This window comes from Cebus imitator, unplaced genomic scaffold (assembly GCF_001604975.1).
Source record: "Cebus imitator isolate Cc_AM_T3 unplaced genomic scaffold, Cebus_imitator-1.0 Scaffold132, whole genome shotgun sequence".
NCBI classification, from domain to species: domain Eukaryota; kingdom Metazoa; phylum Chordata; class Mammalia; order Primates; family Cebidae; genus Cebus; species Cebus imitator.
In genome coordinates, this window is record NW_016107447.1 from 325222 (window position 1) to 352986 (window position 27765).

Here is a 27765-nt window from a genome sequence, read left to right on the forward strand (position 1 = left end):
CTTCCTCCTCATCTAACATGAAGAACATTGTATTAAGCTGATTTTTAAGGATTTTTTTTTGTCTCTTATGTGTTAAGGATTGTTTGGTATCCCAATGAAAACATTCTGCATTGCAGACCAAAGTCTGCCTGTTTCAGGGACATGAGATCATTTCATTCCCAGCCATTGGCACAAAATACATGGAGTCATATTTAAAATATAAAGTGGTGGCATACATATGTTTAAAATGGAAATACAAAGCAAAAAGATGGATGTGCGGTGTCATGTGTATTAAGTTCTCTGTACTTATGTAAACGTAACTGACTTGTCTGTCTGTTACTGAACTGCGGGTGCAAGGACACATCTCCGGCTACTTTGCATCTGTAATCCACAAAGTTTCTGGGCAGCTGCCACCTCAGTCTTCTCTGTATTATCATAGCTTGGTTTAAATAAACTATGCAGTAACGATGAACAACAAGAACAAAAGAAATAATGGCTTGCCTGAGGTCACAGAGCCAGCAGATCTTATAGGTGGTGCATCGTTTATATGAGGAATGTGTATCTAGAACATATTGTTTGGCGTTGACTAAGGGTGGAAATGACTCATGTATGTAAGAGGTTATGCAATTTCCGTAATGAGTGGATAGATTTACTTATGGGGTAGGTTATAATGCAGTGGGATGTGAATCTAGAATGTGCCTCCTAGGCAGTCATGCAGGTTGAACATTTGGTCAGTCAGATATGTCGTGGCTCGTGTATCTAGCAGGTCATCATTTGCAGGCTGTCTACCTAGCAGTTCTTGTGTATAACGGGTCAAGGCTGTGGCACGGTATTGATTCTAGACCTTATTTGATTGATTCTAAGATATCATCTATAGAAAAATGCATTGTTATTTTTGTTATCAGTGAAATTCTGACATGCCATTGATCACATACCCCCACCTTTTGTTGTTGTTGTTGTTGTTGAGACAAAGTTTCGCTCTTGCTGCCCAGGCTGGAGTGCAATGGCTCTATCTCGGCTCACCGCAACCTCTGCCTCCCAGGTTCAAGTGATTCTCTTGCCTCAGCCTCCTGAGTCACTGGGATTACCGGCATGTGTCACCACGCCTAATTTTGTGTTTGCAGTAGAGATGGGGTTTCTCCATGTTGGTCAGGCTGGTTTCGAACTCCCGACCTCAGGTGATCTGACTGCCTCGGCCTCCCAAACTGCTGAGATTACAGGCATGAGCCACCACGCCCAGCCTCACATTCCTCTTTAAGCAATGTGGAAGTGTGCCTCAGAGTGGATGAGGTCACGTATTACTGGGTTGCGTGGGCAGTAGCTGTACCTGTGGCCTGCCATAGGTGCCAGGCAAGTGGCAGGGACCTGGGCTCGGCTCCAGGAGGCTCCTCCCCGAGCTGCCCTCCACTTTTCTTCTGTGTTCATCCCTTAGTCAGATCTTCCCTTTCTGCCCACCTCTGCACTTCCCTCAAGGCCGGTGGAGCCAGATCAGATATTCCCGAGGTAGGCGCGGGAGAAACCCACCAGTATTTGATCTCTTTCAGCCCCTTATCAAATCTCAAAGTGTGGGTTGTTGGGGGCTGCCTCTTGCTCCCTCCCTCAAAGTCTTCTCCTGGCCAATAGAAAACTAAGCCAGGGCCAGGCGCGGTGGCTCACGCCTGTAATCCCAGCACTTTGGGAGGCTGAGGCGGATGGATCACGAAGTCAAGAGATCGAGACCATCCTGGTCAACATGGTGAAACCCCGTTTCTACTAAAAATACAAAAAATTAGCTGGGCATGGTGGCGCGTGCCTGTAATCCCAGCTACTTAGGAGGCTGAGGCAGGAGAATTGCCTGAACCCAGGAGGTGGAGGTTGCGGTGAGCCGAGATCGCGCCATTGCACTCCAGCCTGGGTAACAAGAGCAAAACTCCGTCTCAAAAAAAAAAAAAAAAAAGAAAGAAAACTAAGCCAGGGTCATCTTTCCATTTTATAGAGGGTGAAATTGAGGCCCTGAGAAGAGACAGATGTAAATAAATCTATTGGAATACTGACCGAGCTAGTTCCTAAACCCAGGTCTCCTGGCACCAAATCTAGCCTCTCTTCTTCTTCAGAACAGTTGCTCCCTCTCCCCTTTCCCTGCAGGAAACAGCACCTGCCCCCCTACATCATCTCAGCTTCAGAGGTCAAATCAAGTGGGGAGAATAAAGCCAAGCAGGGCAGAGAAAGGGCTTCCAGCAGTAGGAAGAATGGAGAGGATGCCTCCTCATACCCGTCAAACACACATGTCCTGACTCCCTATTTGCTAACTCATTAATTCACCCATACATTCAATCATTCATTCACTCATGAATTCACCCACTCATGAATTCACCCACTCATTAATTCTCTCACTCAATTCATGTATTCACTCAACTTACTCATTAATTCACCCTGTCTCTAATTCACTCACTCCTAACTCACCCACTCATTGATTTCCCGCCCCCCCCACTCGCTCATTAACTGGTGCTCCCACTCATTCACCCACTCTTGCTCACAGGTGTCACCGAGTCCCTCCAACCTGCCCTTCCAGCCAGTGGCAGAGGACAGGCTCCCAGGCCTCCCAGGCCTCAGGCTTTCCTTCCTCTGCCCTCACTCTCTGCCTTCTACATCAAGACCTTACTTCCCCAGATAGATCAGCAGCTCTTGAAAGTGTCTGCACAGAAAGCAATGAGGGCTGGAGGGAATGAGAAGAACAGAGTGTACCATGAGCTTCGACAGGCAGGACCAGCTGTGTCATTTTCAGGACCCCGTCCAAAACAAAAATCACAACCCCTTGTTCAAAAGTCATGATGAATTTTAAGACAACCACAGCAGAGCACTGAATCAGGCACCAGGACTTTCTAAGGGTTGGGCTGCCTGTGACTGCACTGGTGATCCCCCCACAAAGCCCACTTTGAAGATAGGAGGCGGTGGAGAGAGGGATGGAAAGGGGGATACAGAACAGGGAGAGGGAGGAGGAAGAGGATGGACATCTGCCAGACCCCATTTGGTGTTTGTTTTTTTTTTTGAGTCGGAGTTTTGCTCTTGTTACCCAGGCTGGAGTGCAATGGCACGATCTCGGCTCACCGCAACCTCCGCCTCCTGGGTTCAGGCAATTCTCCTGCCTCAGCCTCCTGAGTAGCTGGGATTACAGGCGTGAGCCACTGCGCCCGGCCTGGACTCATTTCTTTATGAATGTCATAGCCACCGTGCTCAGCTTTCCTTTCTGCCATATGAGAGTATTACAGTTTCCAAGCCTCGACGTATAATTCCTTTCANTAGAGACGGGGTTTCACCATGTTGACCAGGATGGTCTCGATCTCTTGACCTCGTGATCCACCCGCCTCGGCCTCCCAAAGTGCTGGGATTACAGGTGTGAGCCACCGCGCCCGGCCCCATTTGGTGTTTTTTATACCGTCTCATTTCTTTCTCAAACCACCCTTGAGGTTGATTGTACATTTTACAGAGAAGGAAACTGAGGCTCAGAGAGGAGAACCATTTACCCAAGGTCCCACTTAGCAGGTGGTAGGTGCCTGAATGTAAATCCAGGTCTCTGTCTGCTCTGGGAGGGGGTGAGAGTGAGGGAAACAGGAGAACGTGAAGGGAAAATCTGAGATGGAGTCTGTCTGGGCCAGAAACCCTGGCCGCTTTGGGAGATGGTGGGGGGCAGGGTGGGGTCCTAGGGAGCAGCATCGGGGAATTGGAGGTGAGTCTGGCCCTCCCAGCCCTCCAGTCCATGCTGCTCCCAGGGGAACCAGGAAACTGCAGGGGAACTGAAAGGAGCTCCCAGAACAAGGATCCAGAAGATTGGCATCTGAGGCCTGGGATTTAGGTTTCTAAATCATGGGCCATGGGGCAGCCTTATCTCTACAAGAGCATTGAGGGTAGAAGTCAATGATTTGGGAAGTTATTGAATGAGGGGATCTCAGAGGGAGGCTGTCAGTGCCTGATAGTATCAGTTAGAATGCCCGACTTAGGATGACAATGGCTTGGAGGGGCGGCTGAGTCAAGGGTCAGATGAGTGCCCGTGAGTTACGATGCCTGCCTTGTACAATTGATAACTGAATATCGGTGAGTTAGGGCCCCAACAGTTGTAATTAGCACTCCGGGTGTCAGCCAGAAACCAACAAACAGCCAAATCCCTGCAGCCCCGCCCAGCCTATCCACCGGCGGGGGACCGATTAACCATTAACCCCCACCCCTCCCTGGCAGAGCCTCCACCCCTCCGCAGAGGCTAGGCCTAGACTCCCAGCAGATCTTCCCAGAGGACGGTTTGAAAGGAAGGCAGAGAGGGCACTGGGAGGAGGCAGTGGGAGGGCGGAGGGCGGGGGCTGGGGCTCAGCCTTCGGGGTGGGCGCCCAGGGCAGGGCAGGTGGCCGTGGCGTGGAGGCAGGGGAGAATGCGCCTCTCCAAAACCCTCGTCGACATGGACATGGCCGACTACAGTGCTGCACTGGACCCAGCCTACACCACCCTGGAATTTGAGAATGTGCAGGTGTTGACGATGGGCAATGGTAGGTGGGGGCAGGTGTGCCCAGGTGTGCCAGTGGGGGCAGGTGTGCCCAGGTGTGCCAGTGGGGGCAGGTGTGCCTGGGTACAGGAGCAAATCTTTGGTACCCAACTTTGGAGTGGGAGGAGAGTGATAGAAAATGGTAGGTTGGTCTTACAGGCTAGCACAGGTGTTGCCAGGCGAAGCCCATGTGCCCAGGTATAGCGATCACAGGCATCCCGGGAGAAGGGAGGCCTGCAAGGGCCAATTTCCAGCAGAAGTCAACCCCGCTGTTCCTCCCAGGCCCTTCCCCACTGTCTCGCAGCGGCTCTGCTTGGTGCTTGGCGCAGTGACATGATGGTGAGCTCCCTTTCGGTGCCCAGCTCCAGCGATTCAGCCTGGCACAGCCCCTTCTTGAACCCCTCGGGCCTAGGTTCAGAGAGATGGCAAGGGGCGCTGTGTCCCTGGAGGATGGTGGTTGGAGACATATCTGCATTTCTCGGTGTCTTTGGGACTTCCCTAGGGGAATTGGCACTTAGGGAAAATGGAGTTCTCAGGGAAGTTTTGCTAACTACAAGGCCAGCTCAGCACTGTGTGTGTTGTGTGTGCGTTCGTGTGTGATCATGAGTTTCCGTGTAAGTTGTATGGGTGGGGTGATGCCTTCAGGAACACATTTGCATATGTGTGTTCATTTGTCTCTGTGTGTGAGTTCTGTGCCTATTTCCCTTTGTATTTATTGAGTGGGTCTGTGTTTATGTCTCTAGGAGGTGCCCATGTTGATCTTGCTTGTGTATGTAAGTGACTGGGTGTACGTGTGTCTGGATGTTTGTACATGCGTGCTGTGTGTGGGGGTCATACAGCACATGCGTTTGTGCATGTGGACCTGTTGGAGTGCTGTTCTTCCTGCATGCTTATCCTGTGTGGGCGTTTTGTCGTGTGCCCATATTTGTACCTGCTGTGTGCAGATGCAGCCCCTGTACCTCGGGTGAGGTCAGCGGTCTCTGGTGTGCATGAATGCCAGACCCAAGTGCAGGATTCTGCTGCTGCCATTCACCAAGTGAGCTTCACATCAGCAACATGTCTGTTTATCTCTGAGCAGATTTTGTTGCCAGCGTTTCTCTCCAGATTTATGTGTCCACTCTGACTTCACTGGAGCATATCTGGAGGGGTGGGCCATTCTCCTCCACAGGGATGTAGGGGAAAGGAGGGGGTCTGGAAACCCCTCCTGGAGGGAAGGCCCCCATCGGGTCCCAGGCCAGCCTCAGAGGAGAGGGGGCAGGCAGCTAGCTGAGGTCAGCCTGCCACCCCGCTTCCTTCTGTATCTTGGAGCGACACAGCCAGTATCAGTCTGCAGCTCCAGCTGAGGCCTGGAAGCTTGTGGTCAGCTCAGCTAGAGCGAGGAGGCAGCCGCTGGGCACTGCCTGCGGTCAACTCAGCAAGTGTTCGACTGCCCCTGCCGTCCAGTCACCTCCCCTCTCCTGGCTTCTGTATCTTCTACAAAATGGGCTTCATTCCCCCAGGCCTGGTGGCTGGCCAGCTTTTAGGCCTGTCTGAGGACCATGCAAGGAGCTCAAGGCAAAAACGTCCTGGAGATGCTAAACAAGCTGCTGCCGCACGAGACAGAGTGTCCAGAGTGTCATGTGTCCCCAGGAGGATCACTGCCCTGCCCTGGCTGTCCCCTGCCCCCATCGCTTTTTCAAAGCCTAGGAACTGTGTGCTCCTGAGGCAGAGGCCAAGCCCCTGAACTGGGTGTCCCCAAGACAAGACCACCTCCAGCTCTGGAACCAGAAAGATCTAGACTCAAATCGGGCATGGATCCTTCCAACCTGTGTGAATGCGGCAAGGCAGTTTCCTCTCTGAGTCTCAGTTTCCTCATCTATAAGATGGGAATATGTAATTGTGTCTGTCTCCCAGGGCTGGCCAGAGGATAAATACAAGGTGCCTGGGTGCTGAACCCTGGTAAAGGGTCCTGGCCCCAACATGGGTCATCTCAAGGGTCTGAGCATCTGTAAGCAGGGTCCCCAGTATTCCTTGCTGGAGTTTGAAGTGTTCTGAATTGGGGTTATGTGATGTTGTACTCCAAAGTGTTTTAGGTACATCTTGAGCTGGTGGTTCAAAGGCTCAAAGGATATTTCTCCCCCACCCACTCGCTATTCCAATGCAGCAGCAGCCTCGGGGGCTCCTTGTTCATTAGAAGCCCCAGCAGACACCTCAACATGTGTGGCTCTGGCCAGAGTAGCCCAGCACACCTGGACCATAAGCCCATGCCTCTGCTTCACCGCAAGCAGTGTGATGACATCAGGAAGCCACTTGTCCTCTCTAAGTCTCAGTGTCCTCACCTGTGGAATGGAGGTGTTTGGCTGACCTCAGAGGGGAGATGATAGAGCTGACAGCCCCCAGCCCATCCTGCCCCCGAGGTGGGCGATCCTTCCCCAGCCTCCTGCTGAACAGCCAGGAGCTCTGGGGTCAGCTCTCCCTGGGGGTCGGGGGAGGAGAGGCTGAGGGAGAAAGGGCACCCATGCAGCTTAACAATTATCGCCATCTCTAGGAATAATTCACCAAGTGGAGGGGGGCTGCACTCCTGGGGACACCCGGGAGTCTGCGATGGCAGAAATGAGACACGGCAGTGTCTGCTTGTGCACGGAGCCTGGAAGTCCTCTGCTCCGAGAGTTTTCTTCTGCAGAAAAGTTTTTATTTCACAAACACTGATATAGGGCTTACCACGTGGCAAGCACTTCACATACACATATGAGAATTCACCGAATCTCCATAACAAACCTAGGGGAATGTCATGTTTCCTATTTTACAAGTGAGGACACAAAGGCATAGAGAAGTAAATGAACACAGCCAACGTCACATGGCTGAAGAGTGGGCAGGCTGGGATTGAACCCTGGGCAGAAGGCTTTCAGGGGCTGTGCTGTTACCTACAGCGCATGGCCCTCTCCGGGTCTTAACTGGATGACTCCAAGGAATCCAAGGTCCAATTCAGGATTTCTATGAATACATATGTGTGTGTGTATGTATGTGTGTGTGCATGTGTGTATGTGTCTGTGTGTAGGTGTGCATGTGTGTATGTGTGTGTGGACTATGTGTATGTCTGTATAGGTATGTGTGCACACGTGTATATATATGTTTGTTGATATGTGTATGTATGCATATTGTGTGTTCATGTGTGTATGTTGTGTGTGTGCACATTTGTGTGCATGTGTAGACTGTATATGTCTGTGTGTGTGTGGTTGTTTGTGGACTCTGTGGTGTGTGTGTGGTATGTGGTGTGTGTCTGCATGTGTGTGGACTGTGGTATATGTGCCTGTGTGTGTGCGTGCATGTGCGCACCTGTGTGTGTGCATGTGCGTGTGGACTGTATGGTGTGTGTGGTTGTGTGTGGACTGTGTAGTGTATGTGGACTGTGGTGTGTGTTCGTGTGTGTGTGTGTGTGTATGTGACTGTGTGGTGTGTGTCTGTGTGCATATGTGTGGACTGTGTGGACTGTGTGATGTATGTGGACTGTGTGGTGTGTGTGGACTGTGGTGTGTGTTCGTGTGTGTGTGTGCATGTGTATGTGACTGTGTGCTTGTGTGTGGCGTGTGTCTGTATGTGGACTGTGTGGTGCATGTGGACTGCGGTATTTGTTTGTGTGTGTGCATGTGTATGTGACTGTGTGGTGTGTGTCTGTGTGCATGTGTGTGGACTGTGTGGTGTGTGTGCTTGTGTGTGGCGTGTGTGTGTATGTGGACTGTGTGGTGTGTGTGGACTGTGGTGTGTGTTCGTGTGTGTATGTGCATGTGTATGTGACTGTGTGGTGTGTGTGTGTGCTTGTGTGTGGCGTGTGTCTGTATGTGGACTGTGTGGTGTATGTGGACTGCAGTGTGTGTGTGTGTGTACATGTGTATGTGACTGTGGTGTGTGTGTGCATGTGTGTGGACTGTGTGGTGCATGTGTGTGTGCTTGTGTGTGGCATGTGTGTGTATGTGGCGTGTGTGTGGACTGGGTGGTGTATGTGGACTGTGGTGTGTGTTCATGTGTGTATGTGACTGTGTGATGTGTGTCTGTCTGCATGTGTGTGGACTGGGTGGTGTGTGTGTGTGTGTGCTTGTGTGTGGCATGTGTGTGTGTGGACTGCATGGCACACACACTTGCATTTTCCTGGGGGCTGAACCATTGCATTTGTTACCTTCTCCAAAGGGGTGTATCTTTGGTGAAAGATTTACTGACAAAAAGGAGGTTCAGCTGCTGCTATTTTTTAAACTTTGGAAACAGACCAAACTGCTCCCTTTTATGGTTAGAGAAACTGAGGCCCAGAAGAAATTGAAGCAAGGAGAAGAAGTTGCCCAAGTTTACAGGCAAGTTAGTGGCAGCATCAGCACTAGTGCCCAGGACTCCTGGCACCCGGCCCGAGATCCTCTTTGCCACCTGCCTCTATGGCCCCCCTCACATTTGTGTAGATGCAGTAGCTTTTGCCTGTGGGATGAGAGGGATGGGAGCCATGTCCAGACCCTCCCAGGAGGCCACATGAGTGACTGTTCTCGGCCCAAGTCTTTCCTGTTCCCCAGAGAATTTGCGGGGCCCCTGGGCACGCAGCTGAGATCCACCCAGCCTTGGTGGTCACTGGGTGAGAACTGAGGGACAGGACCTGGTTCTGGGGGGAATGTTTCTCCCTTCCGCAGCCCCCTCCCCAGTTTGGAGCAGGCTCTCACCCTGTGGCCAGGTTTTCATGCCTGCCTAGAGACCGCTGGGGCTCGTGGCCTCCACCACAGGGAGATGCACACCCTCAGAATCAGCTCTGTGAAGTCACCACCAGCCCCAATTTACAGATGTGAAACTGAAGCTCCAAAAATCAGGAGGTCACTGAGCAGGGAGGCGATGGAGTGGGAACAGCCCCCGGATATGGCTGAGGCGGAAGCCCTGGAGGGATCCCCGCAGGGCTCCCTTAGATGCCTGCCTTTCTGTTCTTCCTGAAGCCTCACTTCCTCCTCTCCTGCCACAGACACGTCCCCGTCAGAAGGCACCAACCTCAACGCGCCCAACAGCCTGGGTGTCAGCGCCTTGTGTGCCATCTGCGGGGACCGGGCCACAGGCAAACACTACGGTGCCTCGAGCTGTGACGGCTGCAAGGGCTTCTTCCGGAGGAGCGTGCGGAAGAACCACATGTACTCCTGCAGGTGAGGAGCCTCAGTTTCTCCAGCTGGGAAATGGGCACACTTGGGTTCATGTCCCCAGGTCTGTCTTCTCCCTGAGTGGGTCCCAGAGACAGCTACCCTTCACAGCTTTCAAGGCTCTTCGGGTTTTGTAGGCTTTGTACATCCAGAGGGCATCTATTCTAGGAACCACATTTACTGATCATCAGGCTACTGGCTGCCTTTTATCAAGCTCTTATCCAATGCCAGGCGCCATACTAAGTCTTCGTGTGTATTTAACCCCTTAAGCCCATTGTCATTTTTCCCATTCCACGAGGCCTCTTCTGAAGCCTTGGTAGATGAACCCATCTTCCCGTCTGGTGCTTTTTCTGGGACAAATAGGAGATTGACCCCATGCCATTCCACCTACCCCAAGGGCTTCCACCAACCCCAAATTCTTCCCAAGGCCCTGGAGAGCCCTCTTTCAAAAGCATCTCCTGTTGGGGGTAATCACAACAATAAAATCATGGCAGCTGTCAACTGTGGCACTTGTCATGTGCAGATACCGTGCCCCATCGGTGCATGACTTCGTTTCACCTGCCAACACCCCTGTGAGATGGTTACTGTTGTTATTCCCATTTTATAGAGGAGGAAGCTGTGGAGGGCTAGGTATCTGCCCAAGGTCAACCAGCTGGAATCCATGGCAGAGCCCGCCACTCAGGGCCCCGCCCGTCAGCACTGTGTGACTCGGCCTCTACTTCCCACCCCGCTCCAGAGAGAGGCTTATGTGAACCAAGCATTAACTCTGAGCCATAACCAAGAGCCTGCTATGGGTTCCGGGCTTTTATAGAATGCAGTGGAAATAGCAGGGCTCTGGTACCTGAGAGGTCAAGTTTGCCAACTCAGCTCTAACCTCAACCAGCAGAGTCACCCAGGACCACACATTGCCTCTCTGAGCCTCAGTTTCCCCTTGTTTAGCAGGAGAGGACTGGAGCCTTAGGTCGTAGCACCTCTCCAGCTCCTGGTGGGTTCAAGGGAGAAGTCCTGGGATGAAGGGATGAGACCACTGAGGCTGGGGGTCCACTGGATAGCCAGGGCCCTAGTTCTGTTCTAAGAGGAGGAAGCTGTGTCTTCTCCATCCAACCATCCAAAGCCCTCCCCAGATTTAGCCGGCAGTGCGTGGTGGACAAAGACAAGAGGAACCAGTGCCGCTACTGCAGGCTCAAGAAGTGCTTCCGGGCTGGCATGAAGAAGGAAGGTGAGCCTCGGCCCCCCTCCCCACTGCCCCACCTGCGCCCACAGCTCCCCGACAGTCATTTACAACTGCAGCCACACTTTATGACTCAGTGCCAGGCCCCAGGGTGACTGGCTAATGGCCGAGAAGAGGGAGGGCCTGGAAATCTGACCATAGGGAGCGGCTGGGCTTGGTCTTGAGAAAGATTCAGAGAGATAAGCTCCCACTCTTGGCTCTTCAGGCTCCCAGCAACCACCACCCCTGCCTGCCTGCCTGTCTGTGCCACCACAAGGCAGCCACGTCGGGTGTTTGGTTTTTTTTAATATAATATTTCGAACATTAGGACAAGCATAGAGAATGACATTGTAAACATCTGCGAACTCACCACCCCAACTTCACAAAGGGGACAACCAGAGGAGCCCGATTCTTGAATTTTTGTGACAGGGACAAGCACCCCAATTCCCTTACTATTCATCCATGAATATCAGGCAATTTCCAAAATCTTCACATTCTAGAAAATTGGAACAAGGCCGAGTGCGGCTGCTCATGACTGTAATCCCAGCACTTTGAGAGGCCGAGGCGGGCGGATCACGAGGTCGGAAGTTTGAGACCAGCCTGGCCAACATAGTGAAACCTTGTCTCTATTAAAAATACAAAAAATTAGCCGGGAGTGGTGGTATGCACCTGTAATCCCAGCTACTCGGGAGGCTGAGGCAGGAGAATCGTGTGAACCCAGGAGGCAGAGGTTGCCCTGAGCCGAGATTGTGCCATTGCACTCCAGCCCGGGGGACAGTGAGAGACTCCATCTCAAAAAAATAAAAAAAGAGAGAAAGTGGAAACAAGACCCCAGAACCATCCTGGACGAGGGAGGGCGAGAAGACCAGAGCACAACATTTATTAAGGTCTTGCCAGGCCTTCTGCTACCAGGAGATATCAGTCACTGGGCTGGGCTTTTTCCACACTTCAATGGGCTGAGTTCCTTTCGTTTCCGTGACAACCCTATGTGGGAAAACGTCATGAAAATGAAATGAACCCAGCCCATTGACCCTATTATAATTCCTCCCTTTTCGTGGATGAAGGAACTGAGGCCCACAATTTTTTAACAACTTGCCTAGGGTCCCACAACTGATGCTTGGAAGGTCTGAGGCTGAACTAGAGCTTTGTGCTGCTTGGACCACATTTGGCTGCCTATTGCTTTATGCCCTCCAAATCCCAGGGATGTTTAAAATTGCATTCGGCCCATTGCCAGTGAGCCAAGATCATGCCACTGCACTCCAGACTGGGCAACAGAACGAGACTTTCTATCTCTCAAAAAAAAAAAAAATGATAATAACTTGAGTTTATTTTCCAATCTCTTCGTTTCCTGCTCCTCTAAACACAACCTTTCTCAGCTCTGTGACCAGCCCCAGACCTTTGCTTCTAGCCTGCAGCCAAACCTTGGCCTAGTCCTGCTAGTTTTTTTTTTTTTTTTTTTTTTTTTTTTTTTTTTTTTTTTTTTTTTTTTTTTTTTTTTTTTTTTTTTGAGACGGAGTTTCGCTCTTGCTACCCAGGCTGGAGTGCAATGGCACGATCTCGGCTCACCGCAACCTCCGCCTCCTGGGTTCAGGCAATTCTCCTGCCTCAGCCTCCTGAGTAGCTGGGATTACAGGCACACGCCACCATGCCCAGCTAATTTTTTGTATTTTTAGTAGAGACGGGGTTTCACCATGTTGACCAGGATGGTCTCGATCTCTTGACCTCGTGATCCACCCGCCTCGGCCTCCCAAAGTGCTGGGATTACAGGCTTGAACCACCGCGCCCGGCCAGTCCTGCTAGTTTTTTACATACACCCCCCACTCCCCAGCACACCCAGAAGCAGGAACCTAGGACCCAGCTTGCGCCAGGGCCCACTGAGAAGGAGGGGAGGGGGGGTTTTGGCAGCCTCTCTTTCCCCTGCATCTGCTCCTGGCCCCCTGTTTTCTCTCCCCTCCCTTGGAAATACCTTCTATGTCTCCTCCTTACAGGGCCTTAGTTTGAGTTCATGAGCTGTCTTGGAAAATCTGGGCTCGCTGATCCCGATGCAGGAGCGGGTGGTCCCCAAGGCCTGCTCTAAACACTGCAATTCTAACATGTAGACCTCAGTGGTGTTCCGAGGACAAGAGGGGCTTTTTCAAGCTGCAAATACTCCTTCTTCTTCCCAACCCAGATTTCAATGGGGTTGAGCCTCATCCACTTCAGCTTCCACTTTGTGGACTGAGAACAGTAATGAATGAGAACATGATGCACGTGTGAACAGGTGGAGGCAAGAAAACGGTGGAGAACTACAGTCTAAGGTTCTGACATTTTTGTGGTTGTAATAGTCCGCGATTCCTTTGTCCCCAAAGCCTAGGATTTTAGGCACTATGATTGCTCATAGGTGTCATCCAGAGGGCACTGGTTTGGGAGAAGGACTCTCTCACAATGGAGGTTCAGGTCTGTGACAGGCAGGTGGGAGAGGGGTTGGCAGCCCTCCTGAGTGGATGGCTACCCACCTCCACTGCGTGTGGCCTGGTCCTGCGTGTGGTCAGTTGTTACAAATAATGTCTCTTATTAGACATCCAGAGTCATTTTCACTTGTGTAATTTAGGGACATTTCTGTCCCTTCTGGGCTCCAGTTTTCGCATCTATAAAATGAGGACATTGGATAGTGAACCCTTCAGCCCTATGAGTCTCGATCCTCACTCCCCACCTACCTGCACAAGTTCACACTGCCCACGAGGGTGGGTATGTTTGTTCCCTGGTCCGATCTCGGCTCACTGCAACCTCTACCTCCTGGGTTCAAGTGATTCTCCTGCCTCAGCCTCCCAAGCAGCTGGTATTACAGGTGTGTGCTACCATGCCCGGCTAATTTTGTATTTTTAGTAGAGACGGGGCTTCACCATATTGGCCAGGCTGGTCTTGAACCCCTGACCTCAGGTGATCTTCCCACCTCGGCCTCCCAAAGTGCTGGGATTACAGGTGTGAGCCACCACGCCCAGCCCTCGCTCTTGAGCTGCTGCAAAACCAGCAAACCTCTTACCAGGTACCTGGAAGGGGGATGAGAGCGTCAGACCGTTCAGCCTTAGCTCAGCCTTGAAAATAGCTGCTTGCTTCCTGGCCCAGGGAAACTGACATGCTGGCTGGAGGATAGGAGAGCTGGCTGATGACAAGTGCGTGTGGGTTAGTCAACGTTGTTTACATGCCTGAGTTACCTGGAAGATCATGACACATGCAGTCACTTGGTTGTTTTGACAACGGGCCAGAGTGGCAAAGTGCTCAGTTGCCACTGCGGTCAAGCTGTGGGAAGTGAGGGTATTCCTAGCTCTACCTAAGTCTTCTAGGCCCCACCACTCCTTCTCGGCCTACTGGGGAGCTCCCAAAGTCAAAAGAAAGTCCTGGCGGAAATCTCACTGACCAGGAGAATTGGGACAAGTTTTCATTTCTTTTTCTTGATGACCTTAGGGGAATTTGGGGACTAAAACCCAAAAATAGTCCCTGAGAACCAGAAAGTGTAAGCTGGGAAGGTAGGATTTTGAAACCAGCTGAGCCTGTAAGAGGTCATCAAATCTGCCTGCTGCCCAACTTTACAGAAAAGGACACTGAGGCTAGAGAGGTGAGGTGATGGGTCAGGCATGAGGTCAGGTCTAGAACTCAGGCTCCCCAGAGCTGAGCAGACGCCAAGCTCCCTGGAGTGAAACTTGCAGTGATCAGTGTAAGAGGTACATTTCTTTTCTTTTTTTTTTTTTTTTCTTCCACAAGTAGAATCTCTTAAGGAGGTACATTTCTTGATCTGGATTGCTAAAACTTTCTCTCAACCACAGAGAAGGGCTCCAGGTCTCATGGGCCTGTAAGTCTCTGCCAGAGGATATTATACCATGGCTGGAAGGGGCTCCCTGGAGGGACAAAGACTCCAGGGACAACACTGGGGGGGTCAATGGGCCAACAGCAGGCCAAGGATTCTTTCCTGTAACCCAAAGCCAGGGAGACAGTCACCTGCTTGGGCCTCAGTTGTCAGGCCCAGGACAGATACTGGCTCCCAGCATCCAAAACCCAGCCCAGAGAGCGGACCCAGGGTTGCAGGAGGTGAGCATTGGTGATGGGCCAGAGTCCGTCTGATGGGACCTTCCTCAGAAGCCCCGGCCCTGCTCCTCACCAGTTTTCTATGGGATTGAGCCTGTCTCATCCAACTTCAACTACCCAAGAGTTCTCTGGGAAGACACGCTCATCTCCTCTCTGCCTCTGCCCAGGTCGGTTAATATTCAATAGAAGTTACATTAGGTCCCCGACCCTGCTAATACTGAGCAAACATTTGGAAAACATCATTCCGTGACTGAGCTCGCGCCGGGCACTGATAACGCTCGCCTAACCTTGAGGAGCCCTATCCGCAGCTGCTGACAGCAGCCCTTTCATTCCGCCCGCCGGCCACTCGGCGCCCTGGTGGGTGGGTGCGGGTGCTGGCAGGAGGCTGCCGTGGGAGGGGTGGGGGGGCGGGGCAGACGGCCCGGGCAGGGGAGCCGTGCTCTGAGCTGGCCCCATGCACGTGGTGGGTCTGAGAGGAGGTGGCTTGCCTCTGGACTTCTGTTCTATCCCACTGACTCCCCAGCTCAGTGCAGATGATTCAACTTTTATTCTCTGATTTTACCAATGTGTCAACATCAAGAGAACGTTGAATCGCGGGGGTGTCAATGTTCCCTAGAGAAAAAGGGTGCTTATAAGAATGAGAATTTATGACTAGCTTGGTGCTTCACACCTGTAATCCCAGCATTTTGTGAGGCTGAGAGGATCACTTGAAGCCAGGAGTTCAAGACCAGCCTGGGCAACATAATGAGAGCTTCGTCTGTCTCAAAAAAAAAAAAAAATTATCCAGGCATGATGGCACACACCTGTAATCCCAGCTATTCAGGAGGCTGAGGCAGGGGAATCACTTGAGCCAAGGAGGTTGAGGCTGCAGTGAGCTATGATCGTGCCACTGCACTCCAGCCTGGGCGACAGAATGAGACCCTGTCTGGGAAAAAAAATAATAATAATTAGAGCTTGTCTCCTCCAATGCCTTTTGTCTCTCACTGCACAAATATTTATTGAGCACCTACTGTGTACCAGGCTCTGTTCTGGTGGCTGGGACTATAGCAGTGAACTAGAGGGATGGAGTTTTGGCCTTCTGAAGCTTTCCTTCTCAGAAAGAGACAGAGAGTAAAGGAAGTAACAAATAATTCTACAATAAGTCCCTTGAAGAAAAACCGCGGTGGGGAAGGGCCAGGGTTGGTGGTATGCTGTGTTAGACAGGGTGGCTGGAGAGGGTGTCTGAAAGGCGACATTTGCACAGAGGCAGGAGTGAAATGAAGATGCAGCAGTGCTGTGTGGGAAAGGGAACCACCCCAGGCGGTGACAACAGCAGCCCAGCAATGTGCGGATGTATCCAGGCGGGAGGTGGGTTTTCCGGGACAGAGTGGGTGGGAGGAAGCTAGTAAAAGGGGCAATCAGAGAGGAGAGGAAGGACCTTGAGGACTTGTGAGGTTGGAAGGCACTGGTTTTGAGCAGCAGGGGACATGACTTGGATGTGTTTGAACGGATCTCTCTGTCTCTGAGAGGAACACAGACTGCAGGCGCAAGGCAGAAGCAGAACCCAGGAGGAGGTGGATCTAATCCGAGAGACAGTAGCCGGAGCAGGGAGGGAGCAGCGGGTCTGTTTGTCATGATCACTGACAGCACTGGGGTGTGAGGGGAAGCCGAGGAAGGTGCCCAGGCTTGAGGGACTGGAAAAACCTACCTGCCGGTCCCTGAGATGAGACAGAGTGCAGGGAGCTGGCTGGGAGAGAAATGCCTACAGGTAGGGAAACTGAGGCCCAGAGAGAGGCTGCGATTGCCACGGGCACCCAGAGTGGCAGGTTCCAGACAGGAAGCCAGACCTCATGCAGCTTCATGCTCCCTCCTTTCCAAATCAGCCAAGCCTCATTCCACAGTGAAGCCTCTTGGACTCCAAGGTCTATCCCATCCACTGTCGGGGCGGTAGAGGGATCATCTTCTATCTCAGGCCAGGACTGACCCAGATGGGGGTGGGCAGTGGAGCCTGGGGCCCCAGTGGACAGTGCCCGGAACAGAGCAGTGGTGGGAGGGACGGAGGCGCCTGGCCTTGCTGACGCTGGGAAGGTTAGTGTGGAGTACAGGCAGCTTCTGCGGATGGAAAAAATCATCAGGGCAATTGGAGCCCCCAGATCCCTTTGTTCAGGAATCCCCAGGCCGGCTCCGTGTCACCCAGAGCAATTTGTTTTGCTTGCTTTAATCACTTTCATTGGGAAAGAAAGGGACCCTTTTGTAGACCAGAGCTTGAACATCTTTAATCTGGTCGGATCCCCTCCTCAATGCTCAAGACCCGTTTTAAGCCCATAGTTGAGTCATCACTGGCTTGCATGCCCATCATGATGGGTGGATCACTCCTGTAGCCTCTCCATTGTGTGGGGGGGCAGTTCAGATATGCAGAAAGTTCTTCCACCAGCTGAGTTAGAGCCCGTCTCCCCTCATTCCACATGCTGATGTGGATCTGTCTTATGGACACCCCCGCCTCCTGCTCCCACTCCTCATCAGTCACAGACACCCCTACCCCCTCACTCCACCCCTGCTCTCCCTGCTCACCTCTCTCTGCCTCCTCACAGCCGTTCAAAATGAGCGGGACCGGATCAGCACTCGGAGGTCAAGCTATGAGGACAGCAGCCTGCCCTCCATCAACGCGCTCCTGCAGGCAGAGGTCCTGTCCCGACAGGTACCAGGGTGACCCTGCCGCCCACCCAGGGATGCCCCACACTACAGAGGAGCTTACCTCCTCCACCTCCATTCTCCCCTGCCAGGCCCTGGAGCGGCTGATGGGAGGGCCCTCAGATATTACAGAAGGGACACTGAATCCAGTGTCACATGGCCCAGTTAGCAGCAAAGGCAGAACTTGAACCTGGCGCCCTGGGGTCCTTTCTAGTTCATTGTGCCACCTGCCTCCCACAGGCCAAGCAGAGTCTTCACATTCACTGGGGGCCTGCAATCAGCTCAGCCCCGAGAGAACAGACCAGTGGGTCAGTGCACAGAGGTGGCAAAATGGGGCCCAGTCCATCCCTTGCTGTGTGACCTTGGGCAAGTCACAGCACCTCTCTGAGCCATGGTTGCCTCGTTGTCAGATTATGATGACCATTTTTTGCCCTGCTTCTCCTCTAAGGCTGAGAGACTCCTTGGAGCTCTAAAGCCGATAGAGGAGGAGGCAGGGGGCAGGTAGCAAGTGAAGACCCAGAGGCAGCCCCTCTCCCTCATCCCTGCCTCCTCCCTCCCACTGTTTTTCCCCCGAGCTTCCTTCAGAGCTGGAAGGCACCCACTGTCCAGCTTCCTCCCAACACCTGACTCCAGGGAGGGGGCTCTGTTCCGAGGGCAGAGAGTGCAGGAGGGCCCAAACATCTCCAGCATGTTTTTCCCTGTATCTCTCGAAGATCACCTCCCCCGTCTCCGGGATCAATGGCGACATTCGAGCTAAGAAGATCGCCAGCATCGCAGATGTGTGTGAGTCCATGAAGGAGCAGCTGCTGGTTCTCGTCGAGTGGGCCAAGTACATCCCAGCTTTCTGCGAGCTCCCCCTAGACGACCAGGTGAGGGTGGGCGTGGATGGTGGGCAGTAGTGGGCACCGGGCAGCCAGGATGCGGCTGGCTCACCTGGAATACAGCTCCGGACTGGCTTCATTTTATTTAACAAAATGCGTAGTGCACATATGTGTCTGAAACTGTTGAAATCACCTTACAAATATTAACTCAGCTCCTCCAACAACTCTATGAGGTAGACACGAAGGGACTATTATTACAGCCATCTCATAGGTGAGGAAATTGGGGCACAGAGAGGTTAAGTAACCTGCTCAAGGTCACTAGCTACTGTCCAGCACAGCTGGGATTAGAACCCCGGCAGGGAAGCTCCAAAGTCCAAGCTCCCAAAGCATTGCACCATGCAGCGCTCCCAGGGGGATGTTGACAGGGACCCTGGGACAGGGATCAGGAGATTTTAGTTTAAGCTCTGGCTCTAAGACTGGTTGTCTGGGTAATCCTGGACAGATTACTTCTCTCTCAGCCTCAGTGTTCTCTTATCTGTCAAGTGGAAATGATAATGGCCACTTCAGAGTGTGGTTGGGAGGACTGAGGACATTACTGCCTGAAAAGTGCAAAATTCAGGTAATGGAGCGAGCTGTACCTTGGCTGGACCACAGCCACTCTCCCTAAACATAGTTTCTTCCTTGTTTCCCAACAAAGCAGTTGAACTCCGCGTCATAGTTCCCACCGTACGTTTTTTTGGAATACTAAAACATCCCTGGGGGAAGAAAGGGTTGGAGGAAGGTGGTGTGTGTCTGAGGACAGGTGAATTTCAGAGATGCCACCTACGAAGCTCCTGCCCAGAGCACGCCTTGTTTCCTGTTGGAAAGAGGAGCTGGGCTGGGCCACCTCCCCAGCTTCGGAGAAAGCCTCTGGTGCATTCGCTTACCTGTTTTGCACCTTTGCATAAGACACTGACAATGCGTATCGGCCTGTGAAAGCTTCTGAGAAGCCTCGTCCAGACAGTTGTTTGGCTTCACAGACACCAGGGCTTCCCAAACTCCCAAAGCCCCAAGATTCTCCTGGAACACCTATTAAACCTGCACACTGGGACACTGTGAAAACGCTGGTTTGGCTGGTCCCCAGCCTCATGCAGAGGCTGGACCCAAGGCCCTCTTCGATGACTCCTCCCTCCGTTAGCAGAATTGACGGGACAAGGATCTTGGACAATCTGCCCCTACCCTCTCCCCTGCTCCTTGTGCTCTGGCCCCAGTCCCCTCTGCTGGAGTCTCCACATTAATGTTTAATCCCTCCTGTTCCTTCCCAGGGGCTTAGCAGGGCAACAAGATACCCCCAACCTGAGCAATTGTTAACCTCAATTTCCCACCCAAACCTCCCTGGCTGGGGCTCAGAGCATTCTCAGAGAGCAATGATGGGTGGCCAATAGCACAGGACAATCATTAACACACCACCCTGACCTCCCGGCCCACCCCCAGAACAGCTGCCATGTCAAGGGATTGAACCTGGGACCAGAAGGGTTCTCAGCTCCCCATTCCTGGTGTATGAGGAGCCCAGCTTGCCCAATGCCAGTGGGGCACCCCAGGGAAAGTCAGGGGCATTGTCCTCCAAAGGGCCCCCCAATTCTGTCGACATTGCCCCAGGAACTAGTTTCCCAGTTTGTGTGCTTCTTGGGGCTGGATACAATTGGAGAAAGAGATCAGGGCTTAGAGAGATAAAGCAATTTGCCTGACGTCACAGAGCAAGTTAGCCCCAGAGCTGGGACTCAAATCCAGGTCTTCGGCCTCACGGTGTGAAGGCCACTGGGTGACTGACGAAAGCCTTGCACAGTGCCTGCCACGGCAGGCGCTCGGCCGTCAGCATCCTTGGCCTCCCTCCACGCCAGTCATGGAAAGTGGGTTTCACTTCCCAGGCAATTTCCTCTTTTTCTGTTCTCCTCACAAGGTTCTATCCATGGAAGATAGAAGGGGTGAGGACAAGCGGCTGCCCAGGAGCAGCTAGAGCGAGAGAGGAAGTCAGTTTGTTTGCTCATTCATTCATTCACTTCCCCTTTCCTTCCTTCCTTCATTCAAATATTTATTGGAGGCTTATTTTGTGCCAAGTACCTTCAGGCAAATCTCTTTTTCCCTCTGACAATTTCACCTCCTTAGAGGTCTTCTCTGACCTCCTCATCTGACGTAGCCATTCTCACCCCATTGCTGCCATCATCCTTTCTACTCCCCTCCCTCCCTTCTTCCCTTGCTCCCACCTTTCCTCCTTCTTTCCTTCCTCCCTCTCCTTCCTTCTTTCCTTCGTGTTGTGATCATCCTCTGTCCTGTGCACTTACTTGTTCTAAACTATCTGTTCTACACCCTCCCCTATAAAATGTGAGTTCCGTGAGACTAGAGACCTTGTCTCTCATTTTTAACATGGTGCCTCCATTGTCTTAAAAACTGTCTGGGATTTAGTAGGCATTTAGGATTTGATAACTGAAAGAATGAACAATCAAATGAATGAACAAAAAAAGGCATTTTAACCTTCTGGTTTGGCTTGCTATAGAACTTTCAGACTCCCTAACCCAGCCCTGAAGATAAGATCCTTGAGGCTACCAGCCTGGCGCGGCTTTGTGCCAGGCCATCCTTTGGTCCTTGGGCAAGCACTAAAGCAGATGGTTCTCAGTGGCTGGCTCTGTCCTTCCGCAAGCTTGCTGGGCCCCTACCTACGACTCCAGTCTTTGAAGTCTTGCCTTGTACATCGAGCTGATTCTCTGCCAGGGACCAGTGTTCATACCTTTGCCTTGAGAAGGACCAACCCCGAGACCCAGCATCCACATCCATGTTCTTGTAATGCCCTCTCAGCACCCTGGAGTCCTGCAATGTCCAGTGGGAAGATCCCTGGAGGGATCTGCCAGACCAGTGATTTCCCCAACAGGATTACGTTTCTGAGTCAACTGAGGCACTTACTAAACACAGATCCCTGGACCCACCCTAAACATACAGAATAGGGATCAGAATCTCAGGGCCTAAGAATCTGTATTTTCAGGCCAGGCGCAGTGGCTCACACCTGTAATCCCAGCACTTTAGGAGGCCGAGTTGGGTGGATCACCTGAGGTCAGGAGTTTGAGATCAGCCTGGCCAATATAGTGAAGTCCTGTCTCTACTAAAAATAAAAATAAAATGGTAAGGCATGGTGGCGCACACCTGTAGTCTCAGCTACTTGGGAGGCTTAGGCACAAGAATCACTTGAATCTGGGAGGCGGAGGTTGCAGTAAGCCAAGATCATGCCACTGAACTCTAGCCTGGGCAACAGAGTGAGACTCTGTCTCAAAAAAAAAAAAAAAAAAATAGAATCTGTATTTTTACAAAGCACTCTTAATAATTCCCCATAGCTGGCCCATGGGTGGGAATTTGGGACCCACAGTTTTGGAACTTTTTGGGACCATAGACCCTTTTGAGAATCTCAAAAAAGAGAAAAAAGCACACAGAATGTTGCTTGCCATTTCATCAGGCACACAGAAGGTGGCCAGCATGAAGCAGCTTGTTGCCCAAGGACACGGCATTTCAGAGGCAGAGTCAGCATGAGGTCTCTCTGCTCTGAGCACACGTTATTTCCCCTTCCAGGTTTCTGCAGAATCCCTTCCAGGTTTCTAGTTTTATGGGCAGTCACTTTATGATGCCCGTTTCACAGTTCAGGCAGGTAGAGGCAGAGGGGAGCATTAAGCTGACTTGCCCAATGTCATTGAGTTAGCTACGAGCAGCCTTCCCAAGGGTGCAGATGCCAGACATGGTTCCTTTTCTCTTTCAGGTGGCCCTGCTCAGAGCCCATGCTGGCGAGCACCTGCTGCTTGGAGCCACCAAGCGATCCATGGTATTCAAGGACGTGCTGCTCCTAGGTGAGGAGGCTGCCTGCCCTGGCCGGGGCTCCGTGGAGGACGTGCCTAGCATGGCACTCACCCAGCAAGGAGAATCACATGGTGGCATGCAGGGGCAAGGGAGACTGGTCAGGAGTGGCCCTGTCCTCAGGCTTGCAAATGGAGGATTCCAGGACTCGGTTCTCAACTGGATACGCCACTCAGATGCAAGGAAACATGGACGCAAGGCATCAAATTCCCAGCATTAAAGTCGGAGCACAATCAGGGTTGTCCCTGGAATTACCTGTGCATCTTTTTTTTTTTAAGACAGAGTCTTGCCCTATCGCTTATGCTGGAGTGAAATGGTGTGATCTCGGCTCACTTCAGCCTCCACCTGCCGGCTTCAAGCAATTCTCCTGCCTCTGGAGTAGCTGGGACTACAGGCACATACCATCACACCCAGCAAATTTTTGTATTTTTAGTAGAAACAGGGTTTCACCATGTTAGCCAGGCTGGTCTCAAACTCCTGGCCTCAAATGATCCGCCTGCCTCAGTCTCCCAAAGTGCTGGGATTACAGGCATGAGCCACCGCACCCAGCCTACCTATGCGTTCTGATGTTCTTTCTGGAGCAGGAGCAAGAGGTGGTCAGGAACGTCACAAAGCCCCAGCCCATGTCACCTGTGCCTTCATGGCATATTTATTATTTGAGATGCTTGTACGGCACACACTGTGTGCCAGAGACTGTGCTCACTGCTCTGCAAAGACTACCTATTTTAAAACAACAATGCTATGCGGGAAGCTCAATTATTCTTCCTCATCTTAGAGATGAGAAAACTGACGCACAGAAAGGCTGAGTAACTTATCCAAATATACCCAGCTATCAGAGGCAGAGCCATTTAAGCAGGGCAGTACACTTCCAGAATCTGGTCCCTTCACCTTGATGCTTTGGTGCCCACCAGGTGGCCTTCGAACGTCATCAATCTTATGAATCATGTTGGTAAATGGAGCTTGGGTCATGTGAAAGGGGTCTTAGAAAGCCAAGCTCCAAGCTCAGCTGGATGACTCGAGGCAGCTCACCTTCTGAATCTGCGCCTCAGTTTCCTTACCTGTGAAATGGGAGTGATCATCCCTGCAGGGCCTCCTCCCACAGGCACCAGCTATCTTCCCAACTTAAAAACCAAAACTAGAGGAGAGGGCTCAACCCAAGGTGACTTCGCATCCTCTCTCCTTCCCAACCCATCCAGGCAATGACTATATCGTCCCTCGGCACTGCCCAGAGCTGGCGGAGATGAGCCGGGTGTCCATGCGCATTCTTGACGAGCTGGTGCTGCCCTTCCAGGAGCTGCAGATCGATGACAATGAGTATGCCTACCTCAAAGCCATCATCTTCTTTGACCCAGGTACACTGCACACCTCCTAAGCCATCCCTGACTCTCTCTCCAGAACCCTCTGTCAGACTTCTCCTATTGGGTTATGTACACTGAGTTCACAACCTCATCTCCTGTTAACGACAGCCAGGTGAGGCCATTTTCATTTAACACATCAAGCAAGTCAAGGTTCAAAGGGAGGATATGGCCAGGCGTGGTGGCTCATGCCTATAATCCAGCACTTTGGGAAGCCGAGGTGGATGGATCACCTGAGGTCAGGGGCTCGAGACCAGCCTGGCCTTCATCGGTTGAAGATAAAGCATTCCCACCCTCCCCTGTGGCTCTCGGCTCTCCTGTTCCCACTCTGTTGACTGACTTTTGCATCTGCATTTACACAGAATGCCTTTGTCATCAGCCTTTGCGCAAAACCTGCTTTTGTTTCCTACTGTCAAAGGTCCCTGAACCCTGGAGGTTTGCTTCCCTTCCCTGCTTACATGTTAGAGGGGACCTACTGTGTGCCAGGCACTGCCCTTCACGTCGCAGATAGATTACCTCTAGTAATAATAGTGATGAAAAGGCCGGATGTGGTGGCTCACACCTGTAATCCCAGCACTTTGGGAGACAGAAACAGGCGGGTCACCTGAGGCCAGGAGTTCAAGACCAGTCTGGTAAATGTGGTGAAACACTGTCTCTACTAAAAATACAAAAATTATCCAGGTGTGGTAGTGGGTGCCTATAATCCCAGCTACTCCAGAGGCTGAGGCAGGAGAATCGCTTGAACCCAGGAGGTGAAGGTTGCAGTGAGCCAAGATTGCACCACTGCACTCCAGCCTGGGCCACAAGAGCAAAACTCTGTGCCCAAAAAAAAAAATGTATATATATATATATAGTGATAAAGAGGAAGATGAGCAGCATGGATTGAACGCTCACTAAAGAGCTGTTTTTAAACACTTTTTGTGGATTATCTTCCTTACCAACATGACACCTGTGAAGTAGGAATTATTATCTCCACTTTACAGATAAGGAAACTGAGGCATGGTTAACTTGCCCAAGGTCACATAACCAGAAAATGGCGGAGCTTGAACTTCCGACCACCTATCGATCCCAATTTCTCTCTCTCTCAAGCCCACATTCTTACCCACCACATGCTATCCCACACTTCCCAGAAGGTGAGATTTCTAGTTCCGGGTCCCTCCAGAGCCTGGCCCAGCCTGTATCCTCTATAGTGCTCAGCAGGAGGCTGGACTGGCAGAATTGCTTGGCAAAATGGGCAGGATCACTGATGCTGAGTCAGAGGCAGCTGCCTCCAGCCATTTGAAGAGGTGGGGACCTAGTTCAAGGCCTGGCATGCAGGAGATGCTCAATAAATGTTTGTAGGCTGAATGAAATAATGAACAAACATGATTCAGCGGAGAGAGCCCACTAGAAATGTGGGTGAATGTTCTTTCTGTCACTTCCTTTGTCCATGAAAGAGGAAATAAATGCATTATCTCCATGAAGGTTGAGATTAAATATTGGATGACCTCTTAAGTTCCCTTCTAGGCTAAGGATCTAGAATTTAGTCACTGATTTTTTTTCATTCATTCTTCCACCCATCTAAATATATATATATATATATTTATTTATTTATAAAATTAATAAATATATTAATAAATATATATAGTAAATATAATATGTATTAATAAATAAATTTATTTATTTATTTATAAAATTAATAAATATATTAATAAATATATATAGTAAATATAATATGTATTAATAAATAAATTTATTTATTTATTTATAAAATTAATAAATATATTAATAAATATATATAGTAAATATAATATGTATTAATAAATAAATTTATTTATTTATTTATAAAATTAATAAATATATTAATAAATATATATTAAATATAATATATATTTATATAAATATATATTTATCTGTATAAATATATATTACATTTATGTTAAAAAAAAATATATATATATATATATACACAGGCACACACATATTGTCTGTCACCCAAGCTGGAGTGCAGTGGCACCATTTCAGCTCACTGCAACCTCCACCTTCCAGTTTCAAGCAATTCTCCCACCTCAGCCTCCGTAGTAGCTGGGATTACAGGCTAATTTTTGTATTATTAGTAGAGATGGGGTTTCACCATGTTGGCCAGGCTGGTCTCAAATTCCTGGTCTCAAGTAATCCTCCTGCCTTGGCCTCCCAAAGTGCTGGGATTGCAGGCATGAGCCACTGCGTCTGGCCCTATTCAATAAATATTGACTATGCATGGTATTAGGTGGTGGGTTTAAAATGGCAAAGGCGTGGTGGCTCACACCCGTAATCCCAGCACTTTGGGAGGCTGAGGCGGGCAGATTATTTGAGGTCATGAGTCTGAGACCAGCATGGCTAACATGGTGAAACTCCATCTCTACTAAAATACAAAAATTAGCTGGGCGTGGTGGCGTGTGCCTGTAATCCCAGCTGCTCAGGAGGCTAAGGCAGGAGAACCACTTGAGCCCAAGTGGGGGTTGCAGTGAGCTGAGATCGCATCACTGTACTCAAGCCTGGGCGACAGAGGGACACTCAGTCTAAAATAAAATAAAATAAAACATAAAATGGCAAATAAGCCATATGCCTGCCCACACAGAGCTCACAGTTGGACGGCACAACAATTACATCCTGTGTGGTCAGCAGTGATGGAGGAGCCACAGAGATTTGGAAACAGGAGGAACACAGGATACAGGCATAGGAGAGTAGAATGGAGACTTCCTGGAGGAGGTGAAACCTAACCTGAGTCCCTAAGATGGTAGGAAACAGGGACCAGGGAAGGGGAGCCTGTTCTAGCATGGTAGAAGCAGCAGGTGCTTGAGGTCGGAATAAGAGGACCTCAACTGTGGCCAAAAACCCCACGTTCCCATCGTGGCTCTGCAAACAACCACTGGCTGTGTGACACAGGACAAGTCCTTTCCTTGTACCGTGACTCAGTTTCCCCATGTGTAAGATGAGGAGGTTGCTAGGTGCTTGCTGGGTACATTCCTCAAGTCTCGCCCTCCGTCTGCCATTTCCCACTCTTCTGGCTTAGCCCCTTAGGAAATGTGGCAGGAATCTTTTTCTGCCAGTGTCTAGGAAATCACAGTTCATGCTGGCGTGCCCTGGTTGTTGAGGTCCCTGAATCCTTGTGCCCACCCTGCTGAAGACTCCTTGTGTGACGCAAGTCAGGGGACATCTGGGTCTTGACTGCCTGCTGCCCTCCCTTGCCTTTGTAGATGCCAAGGGGCTGAGTGATCCAGGGAAGATCAAGCGGCTGCGTTCCCAGGTGCAGGTGAGCTTGGAGGACTACATCAATGACCGCCAGTACGACTCGCGCGGCCGCTTTGGAGAGCTGCTACTGCTGCTGCCCACCCTACAGAGCATCACCTGGCAGATGATCGAGCAGATCCAGTTCATCAAGCTCTTCGGCATGGCCAAGATTGACAACCTGCTGCAGGAGATGCTGTTGGGAGGTCTGTGCCAGGGAAGTGGGGGGTTGCAGCGGGGACTCTCCAGGAGACAAGCCTCATACAGACCTGAGCTCACCCCTCAGCTCCTTGGCTTCCCCACTGTGTGGCTTTGGGAGAGTTGCTTAATCTGTCTGTGCCTCAGTTTTCTCGCCAGAAAAATGGCAACAAGGACAATGGTCTGTTTGTTCAGGCGCCGAGAGCCTTGCACGTGCCAGTCACCACTGTTCCAAGTGCTGGCAATTCAGCAAAGAGCAAGATCTTTGCCCTCCAGGAGAGTGTGTGTGTGTGTGTGTGTGTGTGTGTGTGTGTATGTGTGGATGTGGTGTTTCTGTGTATATGCACATATGGCCATGCATATGTGTATAAAGGCTCACATTTTACAATTTTGAAATAAACAGGTAATATGATGGAGTTTAACTGAAAAGGGGTCCTCTTTAGATAGGGGAGGCCAAAGGAGACCTCTCTGAAGTGGTGACTCTTGTGCTAAGACCTAATGGCTGAAAGGAAATGGGAGGCTTAAAAGCCAAGAGAGGAATATTTCAAGAAGAAGGAACTACTTCAAAGCCCCTAGAGTGGAGAGAGCTGTGTGTTTGAGAAAGAAGGGCAACACTGTGAGATAGAAAAGAAGTATGAGGTGAAGATGGAGATTGGGCGGAAACCAAATCATAAACATACAGCTTCATTTGGATTTTATTCTC

At 51.0% G+C, this 27765-nt stretch overlaps 1 protein-coding gene across 5 annotated transcripts in view; it reads left to right on the forward strand.

Annotated features, from left to right (window-relative positions):
- The window catches only part of HNF4A (hepatocyte nuclear factor 4 alpha), an 84398-nt gene that overhangs the window by 46750 nt on the left and 9883 nt on the right, over positions 1 to 27765 (forward strand). For 3 of the 5 annotated variants that reach the window (XM_017541168.2, XM_017541169.2, XM_017541167.2), the window contains exons 1-8: positions 4239 to 4493; positions 9456 to 9630; positions 10749 to 10843; positions 17467 to 17573; positions 18280 to 18435; positions 22166 to 22253; positions 23457 to 23612; positions 26834 to 27070. In XM_017541168.2, coding sequence (XP_017396657.1) covers positions 4379 to 4493; positions 9456 to 9630; positions 10749 to 10843; positions 17467 to 17573; positions 18280 to 18435; positions 22166 to 22253; positions 23457 to 23612; positions 26834 to 27070 — 1129 coding nt within the window. In that variant the 5' untranslated portion in view covers positions 4239 to 4378. Of the gene's footprint in view, positions 1 to 4238; positions 4494 to 9455; positions 9631 to 10748; positions 10844 to 17466; positions 17574 to 18279; positions 18436 to 22165; positions 22254 to 23456; positions 23613 to 26833; positions 27071 to 27765 lie in introns of those variants that run through there. The other 2 variants (XM_017541170.2, XM_037742982.1) reach the window with 1 other exon arrangement.